Genomic DNA, 14,851 nt, shown 5'->3' with positions numbered 1-14,851 from the left:
TCCTCCTAAAGATCTTGAATGCTTGCAAGCAGGCTCCTTCTAACAAGTAAGCATCCTACAGTGATAAACACAGAACCTTTAAAGGTGGCACAAAAATGTTTACAATAATCACATACATGTCGTCAAAGGTCTTGTGCACATTAAAACACAAGCACTACAAACTGAAGGGGATTTCCACCAGAGGGTGACCTGACGTCCCAAGGTCAGTTTCTATCTCTTCCCACTCACTTTAATCTTGCAGTATTAAAACATATTTTTGTCAAGGATTACAACACCTAAGGATTACTTTTCTCAATGGTTACATCTCACAACTTTAATCCAACCATTTCCGTTCCATGATGCTGTTAAATGATCGTTTCTGTCCTGGTCCAGACGTCTGCGAAGGTGGAGGATCCTCTGCAGCCGAAGCAGTCGGCCAAAGCCCAGGGGCCAGGCATCGAGGTGGCGGTTCTGGCTCTGGAGCGCCGCCCGGTTCCGTGCCTGGCCGAGCTGGACAGCAGCAGCTCCTTCAGCAGCATGGACGAGGACAATGACTCGGATTCAGATCCTGAAAGCATGGCCCGAGCCCAAACTGACGCCTACCATCGGCCGCCGCTCGTTCGCTCTCGAGGCCGCGGCGGGCTGCACCGCATGAGCGAGGCGTTCGTGTGTTTCTTCGCTCCAGATAAGCGGCTGACGCGCCTGGTGGAGGAGCTGTCCAGAGACCGGCGCTCCACCTTCGGGGGCATGGTGCAGGACTTCCTCCTGGCGCAGAGAGAAGTGCTCAAATCTCTGGCTTCCTCTCCTTCGGCCACTTCCTCTGCCCGTGTGACCTCGGTGCAGATGCTGCAGGGTCTGCGCCTCTTCCTGTCCCAGGCTAAGTGCTGCCTGCTGGACAGCGGAGAACTGGAGCCGCCTATCGAAACCCTGGTGCCGGAGAACGAGAAAGGTGAACACACTCACCTGGGAAATGTGCGAATGCAAATATTGCTAAATCAAGGAGAAACACATTTTATTAGACTCTAATGTAAATAAATATCCTTGTGAGGCAGTGCAGTATTTACACAGAATGTCCTCATTATTGCACAAATTAGATCAAGAAGAGATGGCCCACCACATATCAACAAATACTCGCCTTGTGACAAACTGATTGGTTCATATGGCATTTGAACATCTTTAAATAACACGTTGTTTTTGTAGACGGAGGAGGTTGAAAAAATGTGACAAAAAAAAGCGGTACTATTAGAGAAACACTGATTCAATAGAGCGCGCTGCCAGAGGACGCCGGTCTATGGAAACAGACAGGCAGCCTTTTCTCTCAGCCCAGGCTCCAGTGAAAGGCACTGTCAACACAAAGTAGTTTTCTCGTGGGAAGGGGGGGTAGAGCCTCATTCACTAGAGCTCATATTGTCTCTGATATCTAGAAAACAGCGTTAGGAAAGCCCCGCATCCATCACATCACACCACTAGTGTGCTTCTTCCCCTTTACTGTAAAGACATGGCGCCGCACTACAGGAAGGATTCCAGTTAGATCTTTTGGCACACTCCTCTGCGTGGGTTTCTCTCTTTGTGTGTGTTCGCAGGTGTGTAAATGTGTGATGCTTGCTTTGCAGTGCAGAGGCTTCAGGGGGAGAGGGCTCGGCCGCTGCCTTCCCTCCTTCCCTCCTTCCCTCCTTCCTTCCTTCCTCCTGATTCTGATTTATCTCGCACTGCGTCGGTGGGAGGCATTTGCATTTTTTTTTCTCCCCCTCGTTTATCATAAAAAGATATCACAGTCCCACGCTCACTTGAAGAGCAGCACGATTCAGGGGAGGGAGGGATGGAGGGAGGGATGGAAATAGGCAGGATACTTTGTAATCAGTTACACATCTATGAGCACTAACACAATCACATTACATGTAATATGTTACTCTAGTAAAGAGAGAGGGATGCTGGGAGGTAGAGAAACAGATTATGGAGGGTGTGAATGATTAATCACAGGAGGGGTGAAATAGTGAGGTAGATGGGGGGGGGGGGGGGGGGGGGGGGATTATCCAGGAGGGATGGAGGGCAGGAGAGGAGGATATTGATGATGAGTGGAAAACAGCGAGCACTGGAGATTTGTTACCCACTTAGTCAGGACTGCCCACTATCTGCAGGAAAATCACTGTGTGTGTGTGTGTGTGTGTGTGTGTGGTGTGTGTGTGTGTGTGTGTGTGTGTGTGTGTGTGTGTGTGTGTGTGTGTGTGTGTGTGTGTGTGTGTGTGTGTGTGTGTGTGTGTGTGTGTGTGTGTGTGTGTGTGTGTGTGTGTGTGTGTGTGTGTGTGTGTGTGTGTGTGTGTGTGTGTGTGTGTGTGTGTGTGTGTGTGTGTGTCCACGTGGGAGAGCATGCATGTGTAACATGTCCACAAGCGTTGTCTATTACATCTCACTGTTGTCAGGCCAGAAATAAAATGGTATCTCCGGATTGTTAGCCTCTCAGGTGGAAGGAAAAAATAACTTTGTGTTTTAGCCTGGCGGTGCATTTCTGAACGTAAGCAAAGAGGATTTAAAGGAGTAGTTTAACATTTTGAGGAAATACGGTTAATTGCTTACTCTCCGAGAGGGAATAGATTGACATACACACTGTGTGGCAGGAGCCAGAAGGAGAATAGCTTAGCATAAACAGACTGCAAACCAAAAGTGGAGGAAAAAAATGATGTATTTACTTTACTTGGATAGCAAAAACAAAAACACCTATACAATCTAATACAACAAATCTGCAACAATTATTACTTTTCTTACTTTGTTAATTCAACTTTTTAACACCATACATTTGTTGTTATTGTTTTGAAATTGCAAACAAATGTCAGGTTGAGCTGCATGTTTCGAGTTACAAGCTCAATTAATTTCACAAATGAATGTTAAGTGTGATGGTGATGCCTTTTTAGAAATAAAAGTCCTAAGAATAAAGTGATGGACAAATCATACTGTAAACCCACTTTATGGTTATAAAAGTACCAATAATAATAATATATAGTATTTTCTATTTGCATGCTTTGTTCCTGTATTGATAATAGAGGTGGGGTTTGGTGTCTCGTCAGACAACATACAATTCCATTTTCATTATTCATTTATCACAATAATTCAAAAGCCACATACCTTTCTGGGCCTCTGCCTCTGCCTCAAGATATGTTGACACATTTCTCTACCTGCAAATCACTACAGAAGTGAAATACAAACAACTCTACAGTAAAACAAAGCCACACGGCAGTAATGTTTTTAGTTTTAACCCAACAATGTCCTCCCCCTCTGTCCTCAGACCTGGCTCTGGAGCGGGCCATGTTCTCCTGTGTGCTGCGGCCCCTCAGGTCCCACCTGGAGAAGGCTCTGGTTGCGTTGCACACCCAGGACAGCAGCAGCCAGCGGCTCGCCCAGAACATGATCCGCCTGAAGGGGGACGTGGCCATGGAGCGGCTGGGCGTGCGGACGGGCGTCCCCGACAGCCGCGAGGTGGAGCGGGTGAAGCAGAAGCTGCACCTGATGCAGAGGACGCACTCGCCCATCGACAAGGTGCTGCTGCTGCTGCAGGTCTGCAAGTGCGTCCAGAAGGCCATGGGATCCCTACATGGTGAGACCACATGCATCGGTTTTTTACGATATACTTTATTGTCCGTTCCAGTCTGACATTTCTCTTCCATCACAGCAGCTCCATATGCAACATAAACAAGGACAAATATTAAAGAGGCCCTAGTCTGCTGTTTGGATTTGTCTTCTTCCTGTTGTTATAAAGGTTTGTGTGCATGTAAATGGGCTGCAAAGGATAACATCCCAGAACTTCACATCAGAGGGACTTTTCTTTCCCCGCCTCCATTGGACTCTTTGTTTACTTCCTGAACATAGTGACATCCCTATATAACGCTCCTGTTGGCTAGTGCTCCGACACATTGTACGTGATAGGCTAAGGGGCGGGATATCTCTGAGCGGTTGACCAATCACAACAGAGAGCTAAACCATCAGAGCAGACCGGGCTCATTTAAACACAATATATAAAAAAGAAAACGTTACAAATATTGTCTTTACCTCAATTCATCACAGTATAGATAACATATGATTCATGTTTGAAAATACTCTCTGCTAGATCACATTCAACAGTGGGAGTGTCATTTGGTTTTGTGATATGGTTCTATTTTATTTATAAGATACATATAGGCTACTGATTTCCAAAAAAAAATCTTTAGAAAAGTCATATTTAAAACGTGTCAATTCGACCTAAACACCATATAAGGGTTAACAAAACATTACAGTCACTAACGAAAATGTTCAGGACTTCATGATGGACTGGTGCTCTAGTCAAGTTCCTGTATTCACTTGTAAACTGACATTTTCTATTTAGAAATGCTAGGTTTGCTGCTTGAAGGTTTCCCTGTTGAAGGAATGAAGGGTCAACTATCTTGGCAAAGTTGAGAGTCTGGTCACTTTTAAAAGCTCCACACTTCAGATGCACTGTATAAGTGAGCTGAGGCACGGTCTGTCTGCTTTTCAGCACGACCTGCTGATCAGAAATACAAAATCGTGTCAGTAAAATAGTCAAGGTTTTGTAACTTACAAATCTGACATTCTCAAAATCAAAAATTAAAGTTGAGAAAAACACACATTTAAACTTTTTTTCCCCTGCTGATAAAAAACAAAAAAAACTGCCTACGTTTAAACTGTGCTTAAGTCAATTTTCCTGTTTTTTTCCAGGACAGGAAGTGAGCTGGGATGACTTCCTGCCGTTGCTGTCTTACGTGATTGTGGAGTGTAACAAGCCCCACATCCTGATAGAGGTGGAGTACATGATGGAGCTGCTGGAGCCCTCCTGGCTGGGAGGAGAGGGTACGACCTGAGCTCTGAATGCTGTAGTCCCAAAGCTGTGCTGTGCTTTGATTGGTTAAACCAGTAACAGTCATTCTGTCTGTCTGTCGAAAAGAAAGGATTACCATCTCCTTTTAGTCATAATACATCTCAACATGATTTCTCTATATTTTCTTTAATTTTGGAACAAACTCACATACACATCTTGTTGCCATATTTAATTTTAATACATTTATTATCTTAATTGAGATTTTCTTTCCATCAACCAGCAAATTAAATATATTATTAATACTGCTCTGCAATCTAAGACAGAGTAGATAGATAAGGGGCTTTTTATAGACTGTTCTGGAGACAGATTGTGTCACGAACTTGGAAACACAAGGTATTGGACTCAAATGCACGACCCAGGAGACAGAGGTAAAGTATGAGTAAGATACTTTATTTCCAAAAAACAGGATCGACACTCTAAACGAGGTGACAAAAAGGCTCAAAAAAGGCACAAATAAAATCGCTCACTAAGTGAGGAACACAACTTACAAAATAACTGACAGCATAAATCAGGCTTGAAACAAGGTGAGTAATCGCAGGCACGCTGACTACCTGCATCGGGACGGGACGAACTGACACAGAACAAGGGGAGACTGGGGAATTTAAACAAGAGGGCACAGGTGGAAACAATCAGGGGCGGGGCTGGCGCTGATGAGCGCGGGAGACACACAAGGGTAGGGAGTCAAGGAACCTGGAGTGAAGCATAACAAGTGAGGGTCAAAATAAAACAGGAAGTGGGAGACAATACGAAAATGAACCAAACAAAAACATGAAACATGACTAAACCCAACACTTTTGACGGGACACAACAGATTGGTCCAATTAAACTTCTGTCCTCTCTTTGCGCCTGTACACGCCTCTGCTAGGCCTGGAGTGTTTGGCTCACCTCTACTAGTGACTAATCAGATTTTGGTTGTCACATCTCTTACTACTTATAACTCCATCTTTGTTTTTCCCGTCCCTTTTTAAGTTCTTAATAAGAAAGCAAAGTATGTATTCAGTGTCCTACACATTAGTCGACTCTTCATACCTTCATGAGGCTTAGTCGTATACTTGTTGTTTGCAGGTGGGTACTACCTGACCAGTGTGTATGCCAGCCTGTGTCTGATCCAGAGTCTGGAGCGGGACCAGCCGTTCTCCGGCTGCCTGACAGCGGAGGCCCAGGGAGCTCTGAAGGAGTGGAGCTGCAGGAGGAGCCGGGACGCCCAGAGGCAGAAGGAGAGCCAGCAGAGTCAGGTACTCTTCCAGACATTCCTGTTATTATATTATCATAGTAGCACACCATGGAAACACTGTTACGGTGTGTGTGGGTTGGCACAGTAAGCTGCTTTGCTTTGTAAAGCTGATTGATGTTCAGTTTAGGAACTCCTCCTTATTATGTACTGAAACAATTCTATGGGATATTATCCAATGCACCATGTCGAAGCTTTAAAACATGAAGAAAAATGAAGAAGTAAGACTTTATGTGAAATATTAAATGGTAAATGGGCTGCATTTAAATGGCGCTTTTCCAGTCTACAACCCCTCAAAGTGCTTAACATACACAAGTCATGATCCACAATTCACACCATACAGCAGTGGTTCTCAAACTTTTTCTGTCAGGCCCCCCCTTTGGAGAAAAAAAAAAGTCGGGCCCCCCCAACACAGATAGTCAGGCTCAGTGGCGGCGCCAGAGATTTATTTTGAAGGTGCTGTGGGGTAGCTTGACGTTTCATAGAGGGTGCTCAAACATTTAGGGTTTCCCATTAATGTACCGGTCGCTACAGTGGAACGTTCTACTGCAACACTCCCCACTCATACACACAGTGTACCCGCGACTGTTACAATGAAGGCTCGATAATCAGCTCACGGCATATAGGTGTAAGCAGGGGTCAAGTGCTATTTTTACAGGTGGTGTGTGGACCTCACATAAATATTAAATATTGAAGTTAAATGCATCAATCTGGTGCACTTTGAGAGCAAAATGAAGAGATCTATGGATACCTCTCTCAACACCCATATGAAACAGATTTACTTTTTCTTTATGGATATTTTACAAATCACCCTTTTAAACTTTATTCTTTTTTTACTGTCATATAGTATTCCATACCTGTTTTTCATTTATTCTCTTATTTTTGTATAACTATAATGATCATATAAACGTGTGCCTCGGAAATAATTGTTTACATTAATGGTGACCAAAACATTTGAGACCCACTGAGATAACACTGCAGAGTCCTTTAGTTCACTGAGCCTCTCAGTCTGACAGGAGAGGACTCTCCTCCACTTTGTTGTTGAAAAAACTCCTTATATCTGTTAGCGTAGCTCGCTAGCACCAGAAGCTAACAACAACGATCTCCAGTACCGGTGTACTCTCTCTCTCTCGTGCGCACACAAAATGGCTCGTTACACACACACACACACACACACACACACACACACACACACACACACACACACACACACACACACACACACACACACACACACACACACACACACACACACACACACACACACACACAGAGCCAAGCTTTAATGAAACACAGAGACCCAGACGTAATAGTACTGCATCATATTATTTTCGAATCAATAATTTTAAAAATTCTGATTTTTTTTTTTTAATCTTTTTTATTTTTAGAACCATTTTTCCTCCTGGTCTCTCGCGCCCGCCCTGGCATGCCTCTGCGCCCCCCAGGGGGGGCGCGCCCCCCACTTTGAGAACCACTGCCATACAGGCAGGGGCTGCTGTGCAATGGGCCCCCTGCTCATCACTCACTTGTGGTTAAGTATCTTGCTCAAGGGTACATGTTGACTGCAGGGGCTGGGATCTAACCCCCAACCTTCTTCGACAACAACATTACCTTACAGCCACAGTCGCTCCATATTACAATTTTTATTTAATTTATTTTTTTGTGAAAGCTTGAAATGTTCTATCACTCACTCACTGGAAATAGGTACCTAAACTAGAAAATAAACTACTTGTTCAATTGTTAGAGGTCTTTAGAGATAGGAAAATAAAAGCTGAGTTTCTACTTAAGTTTTCATTTAATAAAATAGTTTCCATATTTAAAAACTCTCACATTTTCTGAAACAAATATAACCTCAACCTGTCGTTTCAGTTAGTTAGCAACTAGTTATCGCTGAAATCTGTGAGGTTTGATTCGTAACTTTGTGATGAGTCTTTACAGCTTGCATTTTTAAAGATGTTCTGTGTTCCTAGCTGCAAAGTACCTTTTTGAAATCTGTCCTGATGTCTGAACTTCAGGTTATAATACTCAAAAAAACATCCGACAGACAATAACAGTCATCAACAAACCGTTTGTACAATTCATGATCCAAACATGCACCTGTTTCCTGTCTCAAAAAAGACACACATGGTAACAAACATGGAGATAATCCCCCCAAAGAGGTCAGACTTTACATAAATTACACTGATGGCGATGCACTGATCATCAACAGATTATCCTACATCTGCAGCGATGGCAGGTGGAGTTGAACAATCCACCTATATTGGATTTTTAGAGTCTATTGCTGCTTGAAAAGTCAAAGGCCAAATGTTCTGGATGTCATGCAGAGGTGAATATTCCCAGTGGAACAGTAGGTCATTCACAAAAATACAAAACCAGACAACACACCTGGATCTCCCTTCTTTGGCGTGCAATCACAAATTCATTTTCAGGGATTAGTTTTTAGTCATTTTTAGAGGTAATCCGCTGATCTGGCGCCGGATTTCCACATGACATGCACTATAATACGCACACTTCTTCCCTACACTCTCCTCTGATCAGTCGGATTGGTGAAAAGGTTCCACCAGATGCCACGGGGGGAGAAAAAAAAGGGCATTGTCATCCACAGCGTTTGTGTCTCGTCACGTGGTTCCTCTCCTGGCTTCAAATAGCCGATCTAACTCACCCGGCAGCCAGATTTTCCACTGACACAGGCGGGGATCAGTGAGCCAAGTGCTATGAAGAAGTGGGCGGTCAGATAACATGAAATTTATTGAGCTGCATCTACCCATCGAAGCAGGCAAACACAATATGCACACGGACAGCGAGGAGCTCAGTGACTCTGTAAGTTTTCACCACGGCAGACCTGTTGATTCTAATTGCTTGTTGTATTTGGGAGTGTGTGTGTGTGTGTGTGTGTGTGTGTGTGTGTGTGTGTGTGTGTGTGTGTGTGTGTGTGTGTGTGTGTGTGTGTGTGTGTGTGTGTGTGTGTGTGTGTGTGTGTGTGTGTGTGTGTGTGTGTGTGTGTGTGTGTGTGTGTGTGTGTGTTTGTGTGTGTGTGTGTGGCAGAGAAGAGGATTCTCACTGGTTTCTTAATGTTTGGTTAAATAGGATTAAGTTGTCATTCTGTGTGTGACGTGAGGGCGTCTGTAGGTGGCTGTGTCTGGCGTTATGTAACGGCTCAGGTAATGCACTATTGCCGCTAAGTGTTTGAAGATTGTTGAGACTTCTTTTAGTTGTGTCGCTTTCTGTTTTTAAATGGCAAAAAGTTTGCGCTGGAAAACTTCAGCAGAACACGAGGAGAGAGCGGGCTTTATGGATTATATTCGGTGAGATTGGACGAGTGGATTTATTTGGGAGTTTGTCAATGAAGCAGAGAAAAGATGATTTCCCTGTAAAGCTCTTGGACCCGCTGGTTGTGTGTGTGTGGGAAGCTTTTGTTACAGAGAGCATTTCTTTTATGAGCATGATTTCGGCTCATTTATCACAGTGGATTATAAACCTGCACCTCCTCCTCCGGCTCCATCTCTCTCCTCCCCCTCTTTTGCCCTCTCTCCATAAGCCTCTTGACCTCTGTTTTGCATGAACACAGTATATATTAACTCTTTTTTTTCCCTCCCCACAGCGGTGCGTTCGGATACTGTTCCAGGACGGGGAGCGGAGCGCCGTGCGGACGTTGCAGTGGAGCGCCGGGGAAACCAGCCAGGCGTTGGCCCAGCTGTGCGCCTCCACCTTCGCTGTGTCCGACCCGCAGCAATACACCCTGTACTGGCGCAGCGGCGGGGAGATGAGGCCCCTGCCCCCCCAAGCGCAGCCCCAGGACCTGGCCAGCCACAGCGAGGGGGGGCCGTCGCTCTCCTACCTGAGGACCGACCACGACTTCAGCAAGATGCGGCGGCTCACCAGAGGTGGTGCCGTGGACCTGAGCGAGTCGGTGTGTGAGGAGTGAGTGGGAGGGGAAGGAGGGAGGAGGAGGGGGAGGATGGAGATGGAGATGGATGCTTGCTCTCGCTTTTTCTCTCTCTTTCTCCCTCTCGTTCTGTCTCTTTTCTCTCCGGGCGGTGTGCGGTGTCTCGTCGTGGGTCACGACTCGTTGTGAATAACTTCAGCCGTCAGACTCGGAGCAGAACCTTTAACGGTAAACTCTTTCCTCCAGAACGGAGCGGCGCAGCGACGTTAGGACAACAGTCGTACCACTCAGAGTGGCTGCTGGTGTAAAGGAGTGTGTACTACTATTTTTGTGACATGGAAAGTGTGTAATAAATGGATTTGGTTGTTATTTTGAAACATGAACCCAGGGTTATACCGTGAAGGGATTACATCATTAAAAAACGTGAGGAGGCTCAAATCCAAAGACAAATTCTGTGAGACTACTGTTGCCTGGAAACAAACTCACTTCCTGTACGTACAAGAGATGGCAAATTGCCCACCGTGGTGATGTAACTATCTCACTGTATAGTTCTGGGTGAAATCTAAACAAGACACTTGGATGTTTTATTACTTTTGTGTGTAAAAGGCTGCAGATCCTCGGATGGAGTGTTTAAAGGGTTTGGAGATGCAAACTTGTCTGTGCCCCCTGGAATACAGTTTGAAGTGTTACAGCCAAGACCAAACCTCAATACCAAAGTGACAAAAAAACACATAGGTAGGACATTTTGTCATTTAAAAAAAGGTGTTTACTTTGAAAGGAATCAGGTGTAGAAGCTCTAAGGAAGCTTTAAATCAGTGGTTATTTTTAGGATCACCCACAGAGACGATATTATTTTTAGCTTTTTTGAGAAAAGGCGCTCACTCTCCTTGCTCACGTATTAAGTGTTTTTGGCTGCTGGAGTAATGGGCGAGTAGGAGGGAAGTGATAGAGCTCTGTTTTTAAACCATGTGAGAAAAAAGGCAACCTGCAACATATTTACTGAATGACTTGCGAATGTATCAAAATCTTGTTTCCTTGTTGGACTTTAATCCTTAATCACAGCTGCGTTACGGTTCACGGCTTCTTCAGTTTTCTCTCTTTGCCGTACTGTAAGATAACACACCACGTTACAACAATAAACCTGTGGGTGACCGGTCGAATGTAAATGTCAACGTCACCAGCTTCTGGCGACTCCTGCTGCAAGTCATCCCCATCCACTGACTGTTCATCCCTGATTATCATATTATGTATTTTAAACTTTTGAATTGTTCAATTTGTTAGGTAGATATCAAACCTAAGTATGGATTTGCGACATATCTGGAGATCATTTGGAGAACTACAGTATGATGTGTTTTCTGAAACGTTATTGCATGCTTTTTTTTTCATTTAACGTGAAGGTTCTGCGAATGTGGCGTGTGTGCGCGTGAAGCATGTGTTCATTGTGAGAGCTCTCTATTTATTTTCTCAGTGTGAAAACACATTACTGTATTTTGTCAGGTATCTCAGTATCGCAATAAAAAATTGCAATATCTGTTCACAGTGTTGTTACAACCAGTTTTGTTTAGTGGTTATTGGATACTCCATGTCTGGTACCAAGTTAAGACCAACTAATCCTGAGCCCAGTAACAAGTCAAGACTGATTAGTCCTGAGTCTAAACTGACTAGTCCGGTCTAAAATGGAATAGTCCAAGTCTGGTACCAAGTCAAGATCGACAAGCCATGAGTCTAGACTGACTAGTCCAAGTCTGGTACCAAGTTTAGACTGACTAGTCCCAAGTCTAGAGTGAATAGTCCAAGTCTGGTACCAAGTTAAGACAGACAAATCCCAAGTCAAGACCAACTAGTCCAATTTAAAAACTGACTTGCGCCGAGTCTGGTAACAAGTCAATACCAACAAGTCCCGAGTCAAGACTGACTACTAGCCCTGATTTCGGTACCAAGTTACGACAGACAAGTCCCAGGTAAAGTCTGACTCTCGTCCCAAGCAGTGGCGACTGGTCATTAGGGGCAGCTAGTGTCAGCAGAAAGTATTAAAAATAATGATTACAAAAAAATGCAAAATATATTTTAAGGTCATGTTTAATCATCCGATTCGTCAGTACATTGCTGTTTTAGTCTGTGTTCTTCTAATTAGTGTCTACAGTGTGTGCCTATTGAGCTGTTTAGAGCCATGTGGGACAAAACCCGATCCTGCCCCTCCCTCTCTCTGTCTAAGTGAACGGTGACTGTAAAAACTACACTGCGCATGCTCAGAGTATTTTCCTATTTAATGTGTGTGGCTAAAAAATAATGACCATCGGGGCATAGTGCTGCCATCCCCACCATACGTCATCTCACATCATTCAGAGCTGATTGGCTGTAAGTACATGTGCCGCGAAAAGTGTGGTGTGTGAAGAGGAGACGAGAGAGGTGCGTCCTAAAACCCGGAAGTAAGCTGCGCATGGCTTCCCTCCACAAAAAAGCAATGAGATTTCTCCATAGGATTTTAGAAAATAGCTCCAAATAAGATCTGTGGGAAACGTAGCTGTTAGATAAATGCACGTTTTGTTCAGCCGAATAATATCCACATGTTTACCCTACTTTTATAATTTTCTAATCATAAATCTATCGATTAGATTTATGATTCGACTTTTGAAACTACAAGACGATAAGGAGGACTTTTACAAAAAAGTAATAGAGATTTTTGTCCAGAAGGATAGGCAAATGGGCTTCATCTTCAAGTCAAGGTAAGACCACCATTTTATTGAAAATGGGATCTTACTAAGAGAGAACAATTACATTTTTTGGGTATCCTTTTGTTGAACTGTCTGTTTAAAATTAATCGAAGCATCAGACAAAAAAAGCTTTTGAAAATAAAAGAGTCAGTGCCAGCCATGAACCTCACTGCACGTCACTGCAGAAGCTTATATATAGACATCTAAGTTTGTTGTGCCCCCACCACTTCTGTAGCCTACATATAAAAACGCCACTGGTCCCAAGTCAATATATAGTCCCAAATCCGGTTCAATTTAAGACCAAAAAGACAAGTCCTAAGCTGAAGTCCCGAGTCTGTTACCAAGACGGACAAGTTTGAAGTCAAAAGTGACATGTCACAAGTCCTGTACCAATTCAGGACCATAGACTGGTCAGGACCGACAAGTCCCAAATCAGGTACCAAATCAAGACCTAGAAGTCAAATCTGACATGTCCAATATATCCAGTCAAGAGTTACAAGTCCAGACCTGAGTAAAGACCGGAAAGTCATTCAAATACAATTTGTAAATGAAGTAAACAATATAAGAATTAAAAGCAGATAATACATTTAAAGTATGTATAAGAAGTAATACTAACACCAGTACCTAATAGAGTAAATACATATGTAGTAGAAATACTTATAAAATACATATATTTGTAGCAGTAACAGTGATATTAGAGAGGTATAGGGAGTAGTATTTGTAATACCAGGTCAGATATTGCAGTATTGTTGTGTATTTTCGTGCAGTGTCATATTTCAGCCTGCATGAGGAGACAGAGACTGCTTTCTGCGTGAGAAACTCTAATAAATAATTGATGATATGACAAGAAATTAGATCAGAAATATACATTTATTACATTCTTGGATGATGTATGTGTACAATATGAAAAACCCATCGCGTTTGATGCTAAAAAATATACAAAAACTATGTGATTAAAATAAATGACTTCCGTTTTGTTTCATCGTTTCTTCTCCTCTTCATACAGGCTCTGCAGAAGAGACACAGAATGTATTTTAAATATTCTGCAGATACTAAATATTATGTATTTTATATATATATTATATTTCCTTACAGAGCCTTGTTGAAGCTCTTCTGGTTCATCATCTGCTCTCTGAAGATGTTGATGGCTTTAAACGCGTCCATGTGCTCCTGACTCTCCTCCATCAGCTTCCTGAGCCTGAAACACAGAGGCACTTTAGATAGAAACACACATAGTGGTACAATTAACTGTAAGGTACTTCTACTGCACTACAATTTGGAAAGAACTATGGTAATTAAATCAACTGATGAATTCACAAGAAAAACACTTCAAACGGGGGCATTGCCCCCTCAGTTGTCTTATTTGCCCCCTCACTTTGAGCATAATTCATCCATCGAAAAGTCAAACAAATGTCACAATTATTAAATAACTTTAAATAATTATTTTCCCCAACACACGTTACTATGTTTAGATCAGATATGTGGGCAGGCAGTCAAGCAACGTGTACAAAAGCCTCAACCCCAAGTGAGCTTGTAGACTTAATTAATGTTAGCGTGTGTGCTTAGCTGTATACACAGTCGGATGGGGGACAAAAACGTCCCCGTTTTCTGGGCAAAGTCCCCTTTCTCGGTGGCCAGGTTGAAACTCCCGAAAATGTTCCCGTTTTTTAATGTGCGTTAAAAAACATAGCAAAGTGAAATAAAATGTTACATGTCAGTAAAAACAGAGTAACAGTGTTGTGCCTGTTTGCATCGTCAGCGTATTTCTTCTTCTACTACTTCTTCTTCTTCTTCTACCTCTAGCATCCCCCCGGACCCCAGAGGAGGTGAGGTCCGCTCCTCGTAAAAAATAGCACTTTACCCCTGCCTATATGCCGTGAGCTGATTATCGAGCCTTCATTGTAACAGTCGTGGGTATGATATACCCCCGCTCAAAATACCTTCCCGCGCCTCTGGCCCTGGTCTCCTGCACTCGCCTTGCACGTTGTCCTCGGAAACTAAACTATAATCATAACATAATACATTAAGTTAAGGTATTATTTATTATCCGATGTTGAGGAGAGACGTTTTACTGCGTCAGGTTTTATTTGAACAGGTGATCCTTTTCTCTTCACCTCGGGTGAAATGCAAATGATCGGAGACTCGTGTTGCAATACTTTTTAATACTTTCCTCACAG

The 14,851-nt window shown here is 43.4% G+C and overlaps 1 protein-coding gene across 3 annotated transcripts in view; it reads left to right on the top strand.

Moving 5' to 3' along the window:
• Nucleotides 1–11,514, top strand: part of si:ch211-168d1.3 (ras and Rab interactor 3) — a 38,041-nt gene extending 26,527 nt beyond the window's left edge. For all 3 annotated transcript variants that reach the window (XM_034230459.1, XM_034230460.1, XM_034230458.1), the window contains exons 8-12: nt 373–928; nt 3,260–3,568; nt 4,684–4,815; nt 5,909–6,078; nt 9,676–11,514. In XM_034230459.1, the coding sequence (XP_034086350.1) occupies nt 373–928; nt 3,260–3,568; nt 4,684–4,815; nt 5,909–6,078; nt 9,676–9,999 (1,491 nt within the window). In that variant the 3' untranslated portion in view covers nt 10,000–11,514. The remainder of the gene's footprint in view (nt 1–372; nt 929–3,259; nt 3,569–4,683; nt 4,816–5,908; nt 6,079–9,675) is intronic.
• Nucleotides 11,515–14,851: the final 3,337 nt, after the last annotated feature.

The sequence above is a fragment of the Gymnodraco acuticeps genome, unplaced genomic scaffold (genome assembly GCF_902827175.1).
Source record: "Gymnodraco acuticeps unplaced genomic scaffold, fGymAcu1.1, whole genome shotgun sequence".
NCBI lineage: Eukaryota > Metazoa > Chordata > Actinopteri > Perciformes > Bathydraconidae > Gymnodraco > Gymnodraco acuticeps.
Note: the sequence above shows the minus strand (reverse complement) of the source record. Positions and strands in the feature narration are given on the sequence as shown.